The following is a 22,083-nucleotide window of genomic DNA, read 5'->3' as shown; positions in this document are numbered from 1 at the left end:
GCTGACTCGTGTGTGTAAATTCAACATGTAACAAATGAGCTACACCTCTTCCTGTTTTAGATTCTACTGCAACCCATTTAACCAGGAGGGGGGGGGGACCTTTTATCAGTGTACCATGAAAGCAGCACAATGCCACCAAAAAAAAAAGTAAATGTAAGACTCACTGATGTCTTCTCATGTAACATCATATACATAAAACTATACATAATAAATCAATGTTGGTAATTTTGTGACCTTGTTTCTACAGAATGAATCACTATATTTAACTTCCTCATATGTTTACTACACATCGTTTGTAAATGTGTTACAAAGGCAGTTATTTAGCCAAGTTCTAAATCTGCTGTGTGCTAACAGGAAGCAAGAACTTCTTTATATACAGGATGTGGGTTTCAGACATGTAAGAGGAAGAGAGGAGGTGTAGGGTTGGTAGCTCACAAAAATATATTGCTCTCTTACTTTCCCCGAAGAGGTGGGACAGGTGTGTCTGACCAACTCAGGACTGTAGAAATAGCATTTTGATCGTGATTGGATTTGTTGGGAGTGTTGATATCTAAAGATGTTATGAAAGAGACAAAGATGGAGCTCGAAGAGACGGAGACCAATTTGTCACCTTCCTGGTAATGCTTCGTTATTTTGAGGACTTTTTTGGGGGGGGGGTTTATATGGTACTTTAATTTTTTTTACTTAATATAAATTTGTTTAGTTTTTTAAATTGGCTCTATACTTCCATTTATTTAGATGATTAGTTTATAGCTTCTAAGTTTGTGTTTGTTTTCAGTGTAACTCCATGTACTGTAATATATGATAAGCTTTTTCTTTTTTGGGGGTCATTTTTACTGTCAGGTTTTATGTTAACATGATTTTGGAGGAGGATGAGGCCTAACTTGTTTAGTCGTGTTAATATCTAACTTGAACTCATTTTGGCAATATTTTAAGGTCTCCTGTATCAAGAGAGAGACTCCTGACATGTGCCAACCTTTCTGATTTTGCAGGGGTAAGTTGCTTTTCTGCTACACCAACCTTACCGCAAACTATGGAGGTTAGGCCTTTAGAACTATGCCTTTTGAGGCAAATCAATGTTTTCTGTTACTTTCTGAACAGAAAAAAAGGAAACAGGATCCAAGCAGTGATGCTGAGTTTTCAGCCCGAACCTCAGAAGATTATGTGAGTTTTTTTGTTGTTTTTTTTATAGCACAGAGTTTCAGTATATCTGCTGACATTAAGAGAATTGTTCAGCTTTATCTCCTAACGTGTGAAATACACTGCAAATGTATTGCAGCTTACATTTTTTCAAAATCTGCATTTTGAGTATATGGGTCTCAATTTCTGCCGTTTTGTCCTTTTTAGTCCGTTTAAATTTCAAATCCTATTTAGATTGACAAAATGGATGCTCTCGGTTTCTGTCGGTTACAAATGCTCTTCGTTTTTGTCTCTCGTTTTCTGCTTTGCAACGGAAGTTCGGGCCACAAACCTTGTTTCTGAGACCAGGTGACTGTGTGATTCTCAGCACAGTATTTTTATTTATTTACTTATTTTTTGCTCCTCCTAATATACTAATTACTCCAACATCAAATACACGTTCAAATACGAAATGTTTTTGACAGTAATAGCAGCAATGAATTAAGCTGCTGTCACTCATTTGTCGGTAATAGTGTCATTTTACAATTCAGCTTCCTGTGTCATACCGGAAAGAGGCCTCTCCATGTTCACAGCTCAGCACTCTGCTATGTTTTTATCTCTTGCAGCTTTACATGCTCTCACCAACTCTTCACCACATAAACACCATCACCCAACCTCATGTTTTCTTCTTTCTTTCCATAATTACCAGAACATCTGCACTGTTCACAGTAAGCAGTGGTGGGTGTTTATTTTAAGTAGATTCTATGTATCTAAAGAAGATTGTCATCTTTTGAGAAATTTCCATCCGATAACCCCTTGCGCACTCTCATCTTATGGCTTTGCACGTTTGGAACCACAGTTTGACTCTTTGATTCTTTCAGGATGAAGATGACTTTCCCGTTGATCCCCCACACGACTCTGAGGTACAGTTAGGCCATGTAGGGTCGATGATGATGTGTTAAACATATATAAAAGATTGAACAGAACCTAAACTATGGAGTACTTGTTTTGATCTTGTCTTGTTGCTTGAATGGTAGGGACCTTGTAACAAGAGGGTCAAACCAGTGGACAGGAGTAGTGGAGTTACAGGTATTATAACACCAGTGAAGACCCCTGCACTGAAACGGTTGGGACAGTCCATCCAGGTAAGAAACAAACGTAATTTATATATATATAAATTATATGTATGTGTACATTTTACTGGACTTAATTACAGTGCAAAAAAAGCAAACCAAAAATTCTAATTTGTATTCTACAGTAAATCATTATTGTTTTTTTTTTTTTTTTTAATTGCAATATGATGTGGGTATATCCTGCAACAATACAAAATCATCAGAAAAATAGTTTTAAAAGAAGTTTTGTCATGGTCTCTCCGTGGTCCAAAAGTTATTCAGAAGAAAGAAAAGGTTGGCGGTTTTAAATACAAATGGTGGGCATAAAAATTATATATTTTTATTATGCATGGGGGCATGGTGGCCTAATGGTTAGCATGTTTGTTTCACACCTCCAGGGTTGGGGGTTTGATTATCGCCTCTGCCCTGTGTGTGCGGAGCTTGCATTTTCTAAAAGTTCATCGGGGGTTTCCTTCAGTTCCTCCCCCAGTCCAAAGACATACATTGCAGGTTGAATGGCATCTCTAAATTGTCCGTAGTGTGTGAATGGGTGTGTGAGCATGTGTTTGGTTGTGCGCTGTGATGGGTTGGCACCCCGTCCAGGGTGTCCCCTGCCTTGTGCCCTGCGTCACCTTGGATAGACTCCAGGTTCACGACCCTGTGTAGGATAAGTGGATGGATTTATCCAGAAAATGGATGGATTTATGACACACTCAGAATTTTTGTCCCTCTCACTGCTAATATCTTTACGACATACTATTTCACCATTTTTATTTTGTCATGATGAACGAATGTGTGCGACACCTACCACACTGTGTCATTTTATTTAATTCAAAGGCTGTAAAAACGTTTAACTCAACCATATGTTCAGATGTTTCCTGTGTTTATTAGTCTCACCACAGTTCTTGCAGCAAACAGACTGAACTAATTCTTCCCGGTTTATCCCACCAGCGGTCTATCAGTTTCCGTACAGAAGCGCGGCCAATGCCACCGATGCCGATTCGGACTCGTCAGAAGGCTTCTTCTTTCCCACGGCGACGCAGCAGCCAGCTGTGGAGTGACACTGTGGACAGCCTGGGCCAGGAGCTTAGCGCCAAAGAGATTAAGAGACAGGAGGTAGGACAGGACAGCTGTCAGGGGATTAGAATGTTACCGGGGTCAATATCTGTACTCTGTTCACTGCTGCGCTAGTAATCAATGCTTCCTACTCGATAGTAGTATGCAAATACCACTAATTTACCACCAACTATTGATTTGCTTTAGAGGGAAAGAGCTAATAAATAAGAGGGGTTTGTTCCAGTTTGGAGGTCATATAAAGTTCCTTTTGCTTTCTGTAAACAACACCACCACTCAACACTAGTTTCTACAGATTGGCACATCTCTGATGGGTGCTGAACTGTTAGGGCTACATTAAAGCTGTGGCACTGAGGGATGTGTGTTATGAAACAGGAAGTAACTGAGCTGGCTCAGAGGCCATGTTCTCTTTTTTTTCACATTTTGTCAGACAGCAGCTCCACATCAGCGAACGTGGCACTTGTCAGTGGTTTGTGTGAACAGTCACACTTTTTAAATGGCCTTTAATGCTGCAGCCCAAAGCTGTATTATGCAATACTTATGCGCCTGATTGCTATAAAGAGTTAGGCAGCAGTATCACTGTATTATTGGTATTACAGTATGATTATATAACCGTTGTCTGGTTTAAAATCTATGGTAACAGGGTTTCTTTCTCGAACACACCTACCTGAACATTAAATCATGAGTTTCATTTGACGTCCCTGAAAACCGTCCAGCACTAAAACATCAGAATGAAGAAAGAGTGTGATCACTATGACTTTGATCGTGGCATGGTTGTTGGGCTGGTTTGAGTATTTCAGGAACTGCTGATCTCCTGGGACTTTCCCCCATAAAACAGTCTCTAGAGTTTCCACGGAATGGTGCGAAAAAACAAAAAACATTGAGTGAGCAACAGTTCTGTGGATGGAAACGGCTTGTTGAGAAGAGAGGGCAGAGGAAAATGGTCAGATTGGTTCAAGCGCCCAGGAATGATTTAGTAACTGAAATAATTACTCTATACAAGCATGGTGAGCAGAAAAGCATCTTGGCATGCACATAACATCGAACCTTGAGCAGAAAACCATGATGCATTGCACTACTGTCAGCCAAGAACAGGAATCCGAGGCTATCATGGGCATAGGCTCACCCAAACTGGACAGTTGAAGATTAGAAAGGGGGAAAAAAAATCAACTGATCTTTTTCCTGTCTTCAACTGTCCAGTTTTGGTTGGTCCATAATTGGGAATATTAAATGATGTAGCAACAGTGACTAAATCTGCTTATTGTACTCTATACACTAGCACTTTGGAACTTTGACTTGTCCCGTGGGATAGCTAATGACTTGTTTTATTTTGTGTCACACAGGTGATCTATGAAATGACACAAGGAGAGAAGCAGTTGATAGAAGACCTCAATTTGGTCAAAAAGGTTTGTTAAGCGCCATAACCATGTGTTGCAATTATTCTCCTGCTTGTGCTCTCTTGGTTAATGCTTTGTCCGTCTTTGCGGTTCCAGGTCTACTATGAGCCAATGCTGAAACTGGACATCATGACGGAAAGTGAACTGGGTCAGATATTTGGGACTCTCGATTCTCTGATACCTCTCCATGAAGGTGTGTTGGTACACAGGTGATGCCTGTGTAATCCCCATAGGCTTTGAATGGAAAAACGTGAAATGTACCTTTTTTGTTTTGCAAATTATTCTCAGCAAGCAAAATCAAGACAAGTTCTTGGTCTATAGGTTTGATTTGAAGGCAGTGTGTAATATCTGGAAGAGGTATACTAGCTATGTCAATGAAATGAGCAAAGTTTTATCAAGAAATCTGACAAAGTTATAACAGAGCGGTTGAGAGTCATATCCAGAGGGGTGGACATTATTCTTGACATACAGTGTGAGTGCTGTTTAGCGGATACAAAAGAGACTTGTGGCAAAAGGTTATAAAGGCAATGGATTGGCATAACAAGGCATTAGTTTTGTGCCACAATTTTGTGCATAATTTTATGCCACACATCTGTTGAAAGCTTAATTCTGATTGGTCAGAAGGTGTTGATGACTTTTTAATCATAGTGATGCGCTGGTTATATTAGTACCATCTTACACGTGGACTTGTATTGCAGATGGTCCACATAAAATCGATTAAAAAACATGTAGCTGTTCGTTCATATGGTGAAGTTTATCTCTGCGGTTCTTCCAGTGGACGTTATGGTTTGATGTGCATTTTTTTGTCTTATTGACTTGCTAGCTTTAAACAAATAAAAATTGTGATGTCTTTTTTTCGTTAAGAAAAAAATGCAGTTGTTGGCAAATTGATGTGGTAGAAGAGGAATAAAACATTACAAGGCATGCTGTTTTTGGAAAATAATTGGGGTGACATCATACCACACAGTTGCTAATGATTTTCTTATAACTGCACACCCCATCATGTTTTATTTCTTACACATCTCATTAATAAAGTGAAAAACGAATCTTTGATTTTATATAATGTACATTTTTTCCACTATTAATATTCGAACATTCACTGTTTGTTATTGATGGTAAAGGAATATCTGTGAAATTTAACGACCTATGACTTGTTATAAACTGTATTTCTTTTTCATTTTGTCCAGAGTGTATAAACCTTTGCACTTGACCATAGTTTATTGATGTTTTTGTGCATGCAGATTTTTTGGCTCGTCTGGAAGGGCTGCGAGGGTCGGAGAAGACGGTGGGGGAGGTTGGGCCGACCCTGCTGGACTGGGTAAGTGTTATCAAGGAAGCGGAAAGTCCTACTTTTATAAAGGAAAAGAATTTGCAAAAGAAGGTGATGGATGCATTTACAGATTGCTAGGACATGTTTGTGGATTTTTTCAGAAAGCTCTGACTACAGTATTCCTCCCTTTTTAGTTCCCTTGCCTGGATGCCTATATCACTTACTGCTGTAATCAAGTGGGTGCCAAAGCCTTGCTAGACCAGAAAAAGCAGGTACGGCGTGTTGAGGAGTTCCTCCGCTTGTGCCAAGAGTCATCCTTCAGCAGGAAACTGGACTTGTGGAACTTCCTGGATCTGCCACGCAGTCGTCTTGTGAAGTACCCACTACTTCTGAAGGAGATCCAGAAGAGTACGCCGCATGATCATCCTGATGAAGACACGCTGCCTCAGGCCGTGAGTTCCTCCCAAACCAAACCTACTGTGAATACTAGGGAATATGAATAAATGATTAGGAATGAATAGATAATTTGTTACAAAGAAATAAAGAGGAACAAATGCAGATACAAATAGGAGGTATGCACTACAGGATGCAACAAAATGGGTTTTGACTTTAGAGCTGTCAGACAGGATGCAATTCAGGAAGATGAGAAGATCGGAGGACTTAACTGCCTAGTCTGAGTTGTGTTGTTTCGAATTAGGCTGCTAGTTTGGTTATATTTTGGGAACCAGTTAAATTCATTCAAAAGTATCTTGAGCAGACACAAAACAAAAATAAATGGGCGTGATGGATAAAAAAAAAACAGTCCAGCACAGATCCCTTGTTGAAATACCTCTTTTCTAGGGCATAACGGTAGGGTTTGTCCATCCACCCTCCATTTTCCATACGACTTATCCTACACAGGGTTGGGGGGAACCTGGAGTCTTTCCCAGGGACATGGTGACCACCCATCGCAGGGCACAATCCTACACACAGTCACACACCTATTCACGCAACGGATAATTTAGAGATGCAAGTCAACATACAATACGTGACTTTGGCCTGGGGGGGGGATCAGAGTACCTGGAGCAAACCCCCAAAGCACGTGGAGAACATGCAAACTCCTCACACGCAGGGCGGAGATGGGAATCGAACTCCCCATCCCGGAGGTGTGAGGTAAATGTGCTAGCCACGAAGCCACTGTGCTTTAGGAGCTTTAGTGAGTTTACATACAGATGTGGATATTTGGAGCACTAAATTACTACAGATACTGACCGTGTATTACACCCCTTAATGATGTGTATTGCCCAGATTAGCTCCTTTTCTGCACACGCAAAATGAACATCCTCTTTTTACCTACGTGTATAGATGGAGTTAATCCAGAGCATCATTACCAAGGTGGACCTTAAGACCGGCGAGGCTGAGTGCCAATTTTACAAACGAGGTCTGTGCTACCCAGAGGAGGGTCAAAGAGTTCCAGAGATTTATGCCTCACGCTTTCTCTACTGCCATGGTGAACTCAAGAGCACCAAAGGGCAGGTGAATACAGTCTTCCTATGCTTTCTATTATCCACTACTTCAGTTCATTCAGTCATTATATCTTTTATCTTACAGTATTCCTGCTATGAATACTAATATTTCTTTTCTTTTTCTTTACCTTCTAACATCACCACCTGTCCTCTGAAGAAGCTGCATGTGTTCTTGTTTGAGCTGGTGCTGGTTTTGACTCGCCCAGTGGTGCAGGACAAGGAAGGGATGGTGCAGTTCCAGGTTTACCGTCAACCCTTACCTGCTGCCCAAATCCTGCTGGAGGACCTGCCCGATGGAGAGGGCAGCAGTTCTGGGTCCTTCCGCGGTGCCTTCACTGGCAATGACAAAGGTAAAACATATGTTTCTTCACATAATGCAAGAATATAACATTATCGTTCCATGGGACTTGGGTCTGGTGGTGCAGCACACAAACAGATTTAAAAAATGTGTGCCATTGTTTATATCGTGAAATTTTTTTGTGATGAGAAGTTTTACACATTTTACTGTGCCTTCACTAATGGGGGTTTGTGGTTTCTCAGTGTCACGACAAACTGCATTTTCTTATCATTAACTTCAAGAGGAAAAGAAAAAAGTGTGGGAATGACTCTTTAGAGCTGCTATGATTTACATGAAATTTACAGCATGAAATATGTCGATACAGGGCTAAAAAGTATGGTGGGTCATTTTAAAAAAATATTTTTAAAAAAAACCTGATAGTCTTTGCCAAATTGCTGTGCTGTATGAGGAATACACTATAATAAAATAAAACACTTTATCTCTTTATTGGAAAATAATCAACTTTGTTAAAGGGTAGTAATGGCATCATGTTGATTATTTTCCTATAACAGTATGCCCTGTTTTGTTTTATTCTTTACGTAGTATCCACTGTTATTGTGCCATTAAATGAACTGTGTGGCCAGTTTATAACCCGACACTATCTCTGTGGCTGATACTATATGTCATCAGTTTAATGGACTTGTTTAGCTGCTACACTTCATCACTAATATCTTTCTCTCTCACCGTCACCCTCAGTGAAGAACTGCTTCCGTGTGAGCAGCAGGGGGCGCACAAAGACTCAGTCGCACAGCCTGCAAGCCAACGACTTCTTCAACAAGCAGCAGTGGATTACCTGTCTGCGCCAAGCCATCGTTAAATCGCGAGATGGAGATGCCCAGGCCAGCCAATCCAAGACCCAGCTAAGTTTTGAGCCCCCGCTCGACCACATCGCTGAACTGAGCCTGAATTCCGATGTGGAGATGACAGACACATAGGTCAGAGGTGACATCACTTTACCAGGACAAAGCTAATGTTCCCGGTCCATACAGTCAGACACCTTACATGGAAGGAGCTGATGAAGTTTACAAACTTTCTTAGTATCAGAGTGAAAGGTATTTATATGAATGGTTTGCGATCTTCAAGGCACAAAGCTGTGTTTTATGGTTCCTCTGAAACTAACCCTTATAACCCTGTATATCAGACTGAAGAATGTGTAAAGTGGTTGTGCTGTCTGAGTAAGTGTCTATTAGGCAATGAGTCCAAGAGCTCATTCCTGTTTTCTATGTAGCTTGTAGACTTGTAATTAAGGCTCAGAAACAGTCATTTGTATAATCGTATACCATGATATACAGTGCATTATGCATTTAGTTACTGTTTGTGAACAATGAGAGAGCATCTGATGTTGAATGTGAATGCCATTGTAGAAATTAAGAAGAGACATTTTTGTTACAAACTTAATTCCTCTGTTAAACTGACAGTTTTCATGTGAAGTTGTGGCAGAGGTGGAACTATTCACTTATGGATTTTGGATTTTTGTGCCATGAATAAATGTTATTCTGTTGCCTATAGACATGTATTAGCTTGAAGTGCAATAACAAGCTCATACACCCTGATATATTTTGCATTTACTTTTTAATTTTTATTTTGTTTTTGAATTTTTTAAACTTCTTTGTTGATTGCAAATGTTATTGTAATTTACATTCAGTTCAAATTCTGCATGCTCTTAGGACTAAAGGAAGAAGACGAAGAAATGTAATTTATAGCAACAAAACATTTGGTGTGTTCGGTTCCAAAAATGTTCATTTATTACTGCAAATTACAAAAATGGTCAAATAGAGTATGTTAACATATTCTTCATTAATAATATTTTTGTTTCCGATGTGTATTTTCCAAACCATACCTTCATAACTGAGTGTTTATGCTTCTTTTTTTTTTTTTTTTTTTTTTTTTTTTTAATATTAGTATTCATTTTTGGATCCTCTGATTTATTTGATTGTTATTCTTCTTTGATTGTTCTGATTTAAATGTTCTACACTTCTTCACATCAGATTTGGAGATAACATGGTCATGGCAGAATTTTTCAGCCACAGTTTCTATTGGTAAATTGTAAAACCAGAAATTATGGGGGATGCAAATTTTGTACTTAGCTGTTAGCACAGACCTGTGTGTTTAAAGTGCCCCAGCTCCTAAAAGGAGATTGGCTAAATATACTGTAGACAAAGAGACATGGAAGATTAGCAGTGATTAAAGGTTCACTAGCCTGAATAGTGGTTGCAGCTGTAGTGAGAGAGGAGCATAGCCCGTACATTTAAAAACCCAGGTAAAGACAAGCACCATATAGTTGGAATACATTTACAAATTTTATTCTGTGTAGCATTGGAGAACATCTGTTAGTCTGTTAGAAGTATTATCTGTGTAAGTATATGTTCTGTTCCCTTAAAACAGTTGGCCAGTTAAAGTATTTTAGCACGTTTAACTCTAACAGAGTTCATGGAATTAAATTTTCCATAAACTAGAATGAACTAAGGAACTAAACAGTAGTGTAGCCTAATTGGTGTGTGATGTATAAAAAAAACAAAAAACTCACATGCAGCCTTTGATGTTGTAATGCAGTTTGTTCCTGTCAAATTACTTCATTTTATTTAACAGTGGGGATTTATGCAATACTTTTTAAAAAAAAAAAAATGAGACCGGCTATTCCTCCACTGCTGGTCACATTATTAAGAGTGTATAGAGTGTAATGGCTCAATGCTGAGAGCTCGGATGGACACCTCATGCCAGGACCTGTGTCGCTCACTCGCCAGCCAAAATGAAAACATAGACATCTCACAGTCGGTGCTCTACACCTCCCTCATGGGCTTGTTGCTGGTGGCTGACAAAGAGGTGAGATTTTTTTTTTTTGTGTTTTAAAGGTAATAGTCTGTTGGACTTGTGCATATTTTAGTGATTTCCTAAGGAAATGCCTGACTGTCACTGCTATAACATGCGTAAAGTGGGGTCCAAAGTCGGAGATCATTAGTGAAAATGCTTCTGGCATTCAGTTTCAATTTAACACACAGGTTTTCATCACAAATGATTTTATCAGCAGCAGCAACTTTAGTGAAACGTAGAACCTTAAAAATATTTACATGAAGTTCTTAGTATTTGGTATATCCTCCACGTTTTTTTTTTTTACCTTAATAACAGCATGTGTAAAACCTGATGATCCATGTTAGATCAAATCCATTGTGTGTTTCAGTGGAAGGGATAAGACTCAAAGAAAATCTGCCCTTTTGTATAAAGCAGTTAACATGGTTAATATCATTAACTTGCTTACATTTAAATAATGTAATAGAAGTTTTTGAATGTTGAAAATTTTAATTTTTTTCTGTTTATTTCCAGTAAAAAAACAAACAAACAAACAAAAAAAAAAAACAGATTTTTTATGTGGTCTCAGACATTTGGACCCCACTGTAAGTGATAACAGGAACTATACCATACTTCACAGACTACAGGGTGTCCCAAAAGTCTCCATACATAGGGGACTATGAGATGTGGATGTTCGTAGACGTCCACTTCTCGGTTGGTCCGCAACACTTCCAGTCTTTTTGAAAGTGTTAATAAGTTTGTCAGCAGTGTTGTGTGTGATGGGTTTGCCAGGCTTCCTGTTAAAGTCCATCGCAACCTTGCAACAGCTTTCAGATCCAGCCATGAGAATGATTTCAATATGTTCTTTTATCAAAGGCATTCTTAAAATCTGGGAAAAAATGTATATAGTATGAAAATATTTGGAAGACATTTTGCTAAAAAATGTTAATTTTCTCGATGCATGAAGACTTTTGAGACACTTTGTAGTAGGTGAAGTTTCATTGTGATAAATTCACTATGATAACCATAGACCCAAATTATTACGGCATTTCCAAAATAAAACCTTTAAAAAAATAATAAAAGGTCACACTGAGAAAGTATTAAATTGTCTGGCTTGTTAGGAAAATGACCAGTAGTCTTCAGTAAAAAGTTTTGCAGTATTTCAAGAGAAATGCTTCTGAAAATAAAGTTTTTTTTTTTTTGTTGTTGTTACATAATTACAGATGGAATACTATGTAGTAGTGTAAAGTTTTCTGAAATCCTACTGCATACGTAATTCAAGCATGCTGTGTCTGATATAACAGGAACTAACTTGTTTTGTGGTTGTTCCACAACATAACATGTAAAAGTATGATATCATTGATTAATAAATTAAACATTTTAATCTTTGGCAATTATTGGGGGATAAATTAAATTAAACATTTCAGGACATGCTGTCATTTATTGCCATTAATGCCTGGTCATTTATTCCTTACTTATTTAACTCTCGGGGTTATTTGGTGTGTTAAAATTTGCTGGACTCTCCAGGACCCGAGTGTCTCTCTGATCTATAGTGCAGATCTAATTGAAGTCTTTCAGTTTAAGATGCAAATGTCTCAGCTTCTCATCACTGCATATTCAGATTAAACTCATTATTATTGCGCTATGAGAAAAAGCCATGTGTATAGACACACAGAGACGCTGCATACTCCTAACTTCCTGAACTAGATAGATGCCTTTGTAGTTAACCTCTATAACCTCCATGAGCGTGTATTCCCGGTTCGTGATAATAAGATTAGAGATCTATAAATGGAAACAGTACACTCCCTGGAGAGGTTTAGCCTGGCAGGTTATTCTGAAAGGGTTTATAATGAGGTAGAATTCAATTACTTCACCATTTTGATTTGTTAGTCTGTAATTACACAAAAGATTACTTGAAATGTTTTAATTTACAATCTTCTTCCTACAGAGAGAGCTAACACTGGGCAGTGGACAAGTTGGACTGCATAATGCTGGGAACACAGTATGTCATAGTACACAAAATGTTTGTTAGTGCTCTCAAATTGCAGAATTTTTCCTTACTGAAGTTTGCAATCTTGCTCTCTTTCTCTTGCAGTGTTTTCTGAATGCCATTGTGCAGTGTCTCTCCCACACTCAGGGTCTTAGAGACTACTGTCTGACTAAAACCTATCTTCAGGACATGTGCTCCAGTCAAGAGCCAGAGCTGATGAATGGTGGGAGGATTGTTCCATGCTAAGTCATTGTGTATTTAATTCAATTCAATTAAATGTATTTATCAAGCACATTTAATTACACACGTTGTTCCAAAGTGCTGTACAGATTCAACATATACAACAAAAATTCCACCGAACAACAGTCAATGATAAAATTCAGGACCCTAGCCACTATTAAATGTTAAAAAAAAAAAAAAAGTGCATTTTTAGCGCTGATTTAAAACTAGACAAGTTCCTTGACTGTTCCACAGGTTAGGGGCCACAATTGCAAAAGTTCAATCTCCCTTAGATTTACATTTAGAGCAGGAAACAACCAACAGAAGAAAATGAGAAGATCTCAGCTTGTGAGATCTTGGTGGTGAGTAGGCAGACAAGAGGTCGCAGATATATTTGGGAGCAAGCCAAGACTTATAGACAAACAACAGAATCTTAAAATCTATACGAAACTTCACAGGCAGCCAGTGAAGAGAGGCAAGAACTGCCGTGAAGTGTTCTGTCTTTTTGGGCCTTGTAAGAAATCTGGCAACAACGATTTTCAGTGCTTCACAAACTACAGGGTGTCCCAGAAGTCTCCGTACATAGGAGATGTTGGTTGTGCCTTCATCAGTGGATGTTCGTGGTTGCCCTCCTCTCGGTTGGTCCACAACACTTCCAGTCTTTTAGAATTTGTTAATAAGTTTGTCAACAGTGTTGTGTGATGTGTTTGCCATGTTTCCTGTTCAAGTCCATTGCAACCTTCAAGTCCATTGCAAGCTTCCCGATCCAGCCATGAGAATGATTTCAGTATGTTCTTCTTTTGTTAAAGGCATTCTTTAATGGCTATCTGAAATAAAAAAATATATATATATTATATATAAACAAACTAAGTATGAAAAAATTCAGAAGACATTTTGCTAAAAAGTGTTAATTTCTCCTACAGTATGTATGGAGACTTTTGGGACACTCTGTAGTATGGGACGGTTTGAAAAATCTACTGTGCGATAACCATTTACCTGAAATATTACAGCTTTTCAACAAAAAAAGCTTTAAAAAAACATTTTATAACATTTGCAAAAAACACGGTAGACTGCGAAAGCAGTACAAGTGTTAAATTGTTTGGTTTGTTTAGGAAATTACCAGTAGTCTTCAGTGAAATGTTTTGTAATATTTCAAGAAAGAATATTTTTTGTTATATAATTAAAGGTAGAATGCTATGTAGTAGTGTGATGTTAATAGTTAAAGTATTTCAGATTTTTGAAATCCCGTTGCACAAGTAATTGAGATCAATGAAGCATGCTGTGTCTAATATAAAACTGCCTTATTTCTTCTTCATGTAACGGCCATTTCCATTATATCTCTATCCATCAATTCTTTTCTAGAATTCACCAAAGTTTTGGAAGGGCTGTGGTGCACAGATGAAGGGAAAAGGACAGTCAATCCTGAACGGTTCTATCGTGTCTTTAAAGAGGCTATGCCTTACTTCAGTGGATACAGGTTGGCAAAAAAACAGTAAAAACAGTAATTTATTGTAATACTTGTTTTCAAATGATTGCATTCACAGTGATGACTACGAATGTTGCAGTAGCGTTACTACAATATCTGGAATATGATTGTAAGTTAGGAATAAAGTGTAGCACTTTTTATGTACTTTTTATCCATTTATCGCAATGTTTGCTGATGTTGGTACGACCACAAAACAAGTTACTTCCTGTTAGCCCTTAGAAAAGTCATTCCTTTACCAACCTCTGTTTTTTCACTTTCTTGAAGTGACGGCTTGTTGTCACACCGAATAACCGCAAAACCCACCATCCTGAAGACTTTACCATGCCAGAAAACTTACAGATTTACTTCTGTCTGTTACAAAGCACTGACACTGGATAGTCATTCCAAAAACACTACATAAATACCACCAATACTACATAAATACCACAAAAAACTTCACCATATAAACGACAATGATTAAACCAATTCATGTGGAGCATGTGAACCAGTACAGCTGTTTCTGTAGAATTTCCCTTACATCTTCTTGGTAACATGCAACAGGAAAAGCCATGGGTCACAGGGCTTACAAAGCAGGTACTGGATCTCACTGTTGAAAAATATCAATCAGGAGAAGGTTACAAAAAATTTCCAAGGCTTTGGATATACCATGGAACTCTGTTAAGACAATAATAAACAAGTGGAGAAAATATTGCACAACAGTGACATTACTAAGAACAGGATGTCCCTCCAAAATTGGTGAGAAGACCAAGAGAAAACAGGTCAGGGGGGCTGCCAAGAGGCCTACAGCAACATTAACATACTGGCAGCAATTTCTGGCAAATACTGGCTGCTCCAATCTCTCAAATTCTTCATATCTCTGGGCTATGCTGGGGTGGCAAGATGGAAGACATTTTTAGCCTATTTTTTAACTAACAAAACCGTCCAAACCTGGCTAAAGTTTTGAATGGAAAACCCCATTAAATCTCCTAAAACCATATGGAATAATGTGTTATGGCTTGATGAGACCAAACTTTTTCACCATAATACCAAAAGTTATGTTTGGCACAAAAACCACAGCAAATTACCAAAAGAACGCCATCCCCATGGGAAAGCATGGAAGTGGTAGCATCATACTTTGGGACTGTTTTTCTTCAGCTGGAACTGGGACTTTAATCAGAGAATAATGAGAGGGAATAATAGCTCCAAATACCAGTCAATTTTGGCACAAAACCTTAAGCTTTCTGCTAAAACACTTAACATGAAGACGCATTTCACCTTTCAGCATGACAATGTCCCAAACCACACTTCCAAAACAACAAAGTAATGCCTTCACCAAACAAGATCAAGGTTTTGGAATGGACCAGTGAGAGACCAGATCTAAATCCCATCAAAAATCTGTGGGGTGACCTGAACAGCGCAAGGAAGAATGTCAAAATATTGTTAAGATGTACCAAACTGCTTGACTCTTACCCAAAAAGATTGAATGACTTGATAAAATTTAAAGGTGCTTCAACTAATTAGTGGTTTAGGGGTGTGCACACTTATACACACTTTGCTATTGTATATTTTTTTATTTTTCCTTTTTTTCCCTAAAATGATTTTTTTTTTTTTATTGTTTTCCACTTTAATTTACAGGTTGCAATTTCACAATAAAAGTAGAAAAGTTTCTGACATGATTTATTTTGGGGTTTTTTTGTGTGTTTTTTTTCTATCAAAAACACTTTTAATACACTTTTGTCATTTTAACAGGGGTGTGTAGACTTTTTATATCCTGTAGATGTGATAACCTATTAGAATGAGTGCAATAATAAAAACCCTGCAGCCAGGACTACTCTCCAAGCCATGCTGTTAAAGAAAATGAATCAGCACCTCACCTTTTGACCTTTTCATCAGAATTGAGTATCCTATAACACTGTGGTATAAAGTCAAATAATGCCAATGTATTTCACATAGTGCAGTTACAAATTTTGCAGGAGGCAGATAATGAAATTTCCCCCTCACACCCTCCCTCTGATAGTCAGCAGGATGCTCAGGAGTTCTTGCGATTCCTTTTGGACCGTTTACATACAGAAATCAACCGCCGACCCTCACATCACCCTGCCATCTTTACCACTCCTGAGCCCAGCTACACTCAATTCAGGTACACACAGAAAAGCTCTGATCTAAAACAAGCAGCAGCTATACAGCCTTATAATCATTCAAATCTGACACTAACTATTCCAACTAGGATTTCAGAAGAAGCAGCTGCTCTGTGGAAGAAACATGTGGACAAGGATGACAGTATAATTGTAGGTAAGCATGATTGGCAGGATAACACATTTTACTTAAAAAAATTTTTTATTTAAAAATATACAATTGCAATATGTGAAAGTGTTTCTAGACTTGTAATAATCATATAATCGTAATGATAAATTAGAAGAACTGTGATTGGGATTATTAGTCTTTAGTTTCTGACTTCCAGGCTTCTAATTACATGTTCCTAACCCTGAAATGAGTTCTGTCCCACAGAATATCAGTACATTCTGCTTGTTTAACAATGCATGTATTGCTATGACAGGAACTGAGTTATTCAGCTACCAGGTTTCAAATGAATGTTCATTCAATCTTATCACAAAAAAGCCTAGTATCAGCAGAATTAGACTTAAAACAATTTGCTACATTGAGGCAGTGCTTCAATTCTGCTGATAGGGACTTGGAACAATTCAAAGTATTTGACTGTGTTTTGAAGGACTTAACAAAAAGCTTTTGTATGAAGCACGTTGGTGTGAATTAAGATTTCTGAACATAATTAAAGATTTTTCTATGGAATACAGTAACATTAAATGAACAACTTGGAATTTTTAGATATCTCTGCTAAAGTATTAAAAAGGAGAAATATTGGGCTTTAAGGAAAGTGTATGAGGGCTATCCGAGCTGTAATTTCAGGGCTGGAAAAATGTGAACAGAAGCATAAAATGAGGAAAATAGCAAGATCAGTTGCATGGCAAGTCACATCTTTTTTTTTTTTTTACGGTATTTTTAAAAAATGATATGATTATTGTCAGTCTAGAAACACTTTTTAAAATGACAGATCATACTTGTACTGTTTCTTATCGGTTTTCTCACTTGTCACAGATTTGTTCTCAGGACAGCTGCGCAGCTCGCTGCACTGCTCAGTCTGCTCACACTACTCCAACACCTTTGATGTGTTCTGTGATCTGTCCTTGTCTATCCCAAAGGTAATTCACACTCCCTTGTTTAGGCCTTTCCTGGGGCATGTGTAGACCTGATTTTCACCTTTCTTTCCACCCCGTGCTGTTTTAGATGAGTGACTCCAGAGCAGGTGTAACCCTTCGGGAATGTCTGGATCTGTTCTCACACGAGGAAAAACTCAGCAAAGAAAATTCACCTGTAGGTAGAGAACACGAGCTTCAAATATGTCTGCATGGACAATGCTCCAAGCGTGCTTGCTTGATGTAATTTGTTTTGTGTGCTTTAGATGTGTGAGAAGTGTAATCGTCGCACAGAGACTACAAAAAGTCTAACCATCCAGAGATTCCCTAAAATCCTGGTGATACGTATCCTTTACAATTTATTTACTGGATATAATCATGGCAATAATGATATTGATGAATATGACAAGGCTAAAGGTCCTCCATAGAATCACTTAACTTCTTGTCTTAGACTTAAAGCGCTTTACAGCATCAAGGTATTCAATCCGGAAAAGCACAGTACCAGTGTCATTCCCGCTTACTGATCTTGACTTGGGACCTTTTGGACCGAGTGACTGCGGTGAGCATGCATGTAGAGGATCAACATTAAATCAGTTCATTCATTAAAGATGTTCAGAGGACACAAAACAGGTGTGAGGCAAATGGGCATAAGAGTTATTATAGAACGTTTATATCATATTAAGAATGGGAGTTGCAAATGTCTGCTAATATCTTAACATGCATGCACCATCTAACCAATTCTGTTACATTTGCTGTCTTGCTGCTATAAATTAAAGTAATCCCTAAGGCGATGCAAATTTTGCACTCGCACAGTTATTGGTCACTTTTTTCACCAAAATGTATGTATGTATTTATTTATTTATTTTTATATAAAAATAAACACACACTAGATATTTTGTGAATAGATTCCATAAGGTGAGATTCTGGATCTCAGCTAGATGTTCATGCTGCGAATCTACCACATCCCAAAAGTGCACTGTTGGATTCAGATCTGGTGACTGGGGACGCCACTAAAGTAGACTGAACTCATGATCATGTTCATGGAACCAGTTTGAGATGACGTGTGCGCTTTGTGACATGGTGCATTATCATGCTAGAAGGAGTCATTATAAGATGGGTAAATTGTGGCTATAAAGGAATGCACATGGTTCAAAAACAATATTCTGATAAGTTTTGGTATTCAAATGGTGCTTGATTTGTGTTAAGGGGCCCAATGTGTGCTAAGAAAATATTCCCCACACGATTACACCACCTCCACCAGCCTGAATTGTTGACACTAAATTCGGTCTCTACCATCTGCATGTTGCAGACCAGGTGACACTACCTGTGCCCTCAGATTCGTGTTCTTGGTTGTCTGGAGTGGAACCCAATCTGGTCTTCTGCTGTTGGACCCCATTTGCCTCACAGTTTGATATTGTGTGTGTTCTGAAATGCTTTTCTGCTCTCCATAGTTGTAAAATTGGTCCATAGTTGGTTATTTCAGTTACCAACAGCTACGCCATTGTCAAGGTCACTGAGATCACCTTTTCCCCCATTCTGATGCTTGAAGTGCACAGAGACTCCACAGAGACAGCAACCTGAGCTCAGGCCACCGTGCCTGATTTTTAACCAATAGACATTACAATATATAGTTTTTTACTGGCCAGATTTACTAAACTAAACATAACTTTGCATAACTAAAACCAAGTTGTCAGAGACCCACACAACACAACAGACTTTACTCAGCTAATTACCGTAATTACATTGATGTTTTGTCGAAAGGCAGTGAAACAGATTCATATTCATGTGTGTTCAGGCCCAGTGCTGTATGACCTATATGCTCTATGCAACCACACTGGCACTGTGAACATGGGTCATTACACAGCTGTCTGCAAAGAAGAGGAAGGCTGGTGCTGCTATAATGACTCGTGGTGAGTGGAACACTTTTTCCATAACGCCACAACACTCAGTCAGACTAACTCTCTCATGTTATTACACAAACTTCTTCACAGTGATCTTGCTCCTCACCTAGGAAATGTCTGATCAATAATGCTTGACATTTTGAATATATAAAAAGGTAACTAATTCATTGCACATCTAAAAATAGGCATATCTTTGTTTTATGATAGCACTAGTATTTTATGATCATTTTATAGACAAAAAGTAACAAAGCTAATATGTAAGGAATAATACACATTACAGGAAAATAATTAACAACGGCATGGTAGGATGTGGCCTGAAGATTATTTTCCTATAACAGCATGTCCCGAAATGTTTTATTCCTCTTCCACTACAGAGATTAGTCAAGACTTACGTTTTAAAAAAAAAAAATATTATTATTATTATTTAAAAAAAAATAATAATTAAGCTTAGTAAATTCACAGGGAACTGTATAGTGAAAGCTCCACAATAAACTAAGCTTAATTAAAAATAAAAAAAAACAAATGAAAAAGTGTTAACAGATCTAATCGTTGATATGATGAGGGTTTAGCATTTATGGAAGAGTCTTCAAGAAAGAGTACTATAGAAAAAATAACATATTAGAACAAACATATTAATATAAATATTTGCATTACAGCCAGCACTAAAGTCAGAGCTGCTGTTATAGAAAATTAATCAACCGATCAGATTTGAATGAATACAACAGCGCTTTGGGATAAGGCTTTTCAAACTAGTCTATGCTGTTTATTCTACAGTGTTACCCAAATATCTGAGGACCAGCTTCAGTCCAGCCAGGTGTATCTTCTCTTCTACAAACTTAAAAACAGTATGGCCTCCAGGAAATGAATCTCCTTTATTGGACTTTAGCAGGCAATTCCACTGCCAAGGGAAAGAAATTTATGTGGCAGTGTTCACAGACTATTCAGCAGAGACATGATAGAAGAAACATGGATTCAGTGAAGCTTGCTCATTGCTGTCTGATTGAACTGCCAGCAGAAATGTTTGTTATATTCAAACTGCTTGAATTATTTTTTTGGTGTTTTGGTGTAAACATTTTCTACTAGGCCACAGGCATTGTTTTGTTTGTTTGTTTGTTTGTTTGTTTGTTAAATAAAAAAAACATTTGCTGAATCACAGAAAATGTATACAGATGATGAATCCATTAAACTGTACATCTCTATTTTGTTAAAGTAAACCTGTGCATATGCACTATAGGAAAGTATGCAGCTGAACAATAATTTAAGAAAAGCACAGCCTATTCAGCAAGTTGGACTCATGTGTAAAGATTTCTCTATATTCATAGACAGGGTGGTTGTATGTGTTCTTACTTAACACCCAGAATTAGTTTGTTGTGTCTGAAATGCACCCCGAAAAATGAGACTATGTTAAAAAGAATTATTATTTAAATGCTATTAATGAAAGTCTAAGTCTGAACACTAAACTTGTGGTATTAAGACAGGTTGTGTATATATACAGTGCTGTGAAAAAAGTATTTGCCCCATCCTGATTTCTTTTGTTTTTGTGTATATCTCATATTAAATTGTTTCAGAAATTGAAACAAGGCAACCCGAGTAAACACAAAATACAGTTTTTAAATGACAATATTATTTATTGAAGCAAAAAAGTTATCCAATACCAACTTGGTCTGTATGAAAATGTATTTGCCCCCGTAGTTACTAATTCTCCAAATCTATGAAACTGCATTTATAATACTGATTACTACAAACCCTGTTCAATCAAATCAACACTTAAATAGAAGTTTTTCAACAGCATGAAGTTGGTTAAAAGGTCTTACCCAGTAACACACTATGCAAAAACTGAAAGAAATTCCAGAAATGATTAGGAAGGAGGTGGTTGAAATACATCAGTCTGGGAAGGGTTATAAAGGCTCTGGGACCCCAAAGAACCACAGTGAGAGAGAGCCATTATCTCCAAATGGAAAAACTCGGCACAGTGAACCTTCCCAAAAGTGGCCGACCTTCCAAAATTCCTCCAAGAGCACAGCAACGACTCATCCAAGAGGTCACAAAAGAGCCAAAGACAACATCAAAGGATCTACAGGCCTCTCTTACATCAATAAAGGTCACTGTTCATGACTCCACTATCAGAAAGATACTGGGTAAAAATGACATTCATGGAAGAGTGGCGAGGTGAAAACCACTGCTAACCCAGAAGAACATTAAGGCTCACCTGAATTTTGCCAAAACACACCTTGATCATCCTCAAACCTTTTGGAAGAATGTTCTGTGGATTGATGAGTCGAAAGTGGAACTGTTTGTAAGACAGGGCTCTCATTTACCATAAACCAAATTCCACAAAAAAGAACATCATACCTATGGTCAAGCATGGTGGTGGAAGTGTGATGGTGTGGGGATGCTTTGCTGCTTCAGGGTCTGGGCAACATGCGATAATTGAGGGAAACATGAATTCTGTTTACTATCAGAAAATCCTAGAGGAGAATGTCTGGTCTTCAGTCTGTAAGCTGAAACTCAGATTTTAAGTTTAAGGGAGCAATTAGTTTTTCACATGGGTGATAGGTGTTGGAAACTGTATTGTGTGTTTACTCAGGTTGTCTTTGTTTTATGTTTTCATTTGAAAATATAAAACTATTTTTTATGAGATATACACAAAAACAGAAGAAGCCTGTGGCGCTGCTGAGGTGTTTGTTATGGAAGC

General features: G+C 37.9%; 2 protein-coding genes across 2 annotated transcripts; both read left to right on the top strand.

Moving 5' to 3' along the window:
• Positions 1-391: 391 nt before the first annotated feature.
• Positions 392-9,322, top strand: arhgef3l (Rho guanine nucleotide exchange factor (GEF) 3, like). Its single transcript, XM_017487311.3, has 13 exons — positions 392-617; positions 937-994; positions 1,102-1,164; positions 2,001-2,042; positions 2,157-2,264; positions 3,183-3,347; positions 4,649-4,711; positions 4,799-4,895; positions 5,944-6,020; positions 6,167-6,424; positions 7,317-7,487; positions 7,635-7,827; positions 8,511-9,322. Exons 1-13 carry the CDS (start codon positions 562-564, stop codon positions 8,747-8,749), a joined length of 1,590 nt encoding a protein of 529 aa, XP_017342800.2. The 5' UTR covers positions 392-561; the 3' UTR covers positions 8,750-9,322.
• Positions 9,323-9,612: 290 nt separating this feature from the next.
• Positions 9,613-20,532, top strand: usp21 (ubiquitin specific peptidase 21). The gene is made up of 12 exons (XM_017487312.3): positions 9,613-10,637; positions 12,550-12,603; positions 12,697-12,814; positions 14,173-14,287; positions 16,293-16,415; positions 16,503-16,567; positions 17,390-17,493; positions 17,579-17,665; positions 17,754-17,832; positions 17,939-18,046; positions 19,283-19,397; positions 20,163-20,532. Exons 1-12 carry the CDS (start codon positions 10,503-10,505, stop codon positions 20,251-20,253), a joined length of 1,194 nt encoding a protein of 397 aa, XP_017342801.1. The 5' UTR covers positions 9,613-10,502; the 3' UTR covers positions 20,254-20,532.
• Positions 20,533-22,083: the final 1,551 nt, after the last annotated feature.

The sequence above is a fragment of the Ictalurus punctatus genome, chromosome 15, assembly GCF_001660625.3.
Source record: "Ictalurus punctatus breed USDA103 chromosome 15, Coco_2.0, whole genome shotgun sequence".
In the NCBI taxonomy this organism is placed as follows: domain Eukaryota; kingdom Metazoa; phylum Chordata; class Actinopteri; order Siluriformes; family Ictaluridae; genus Ictalurus; species Ictalurus punctatus.
The sequence above is the reverse complement of the archived record's forward strand: the minus strand, read 5'-3'. Positions and strand labels throughout refer to the sequence as shown.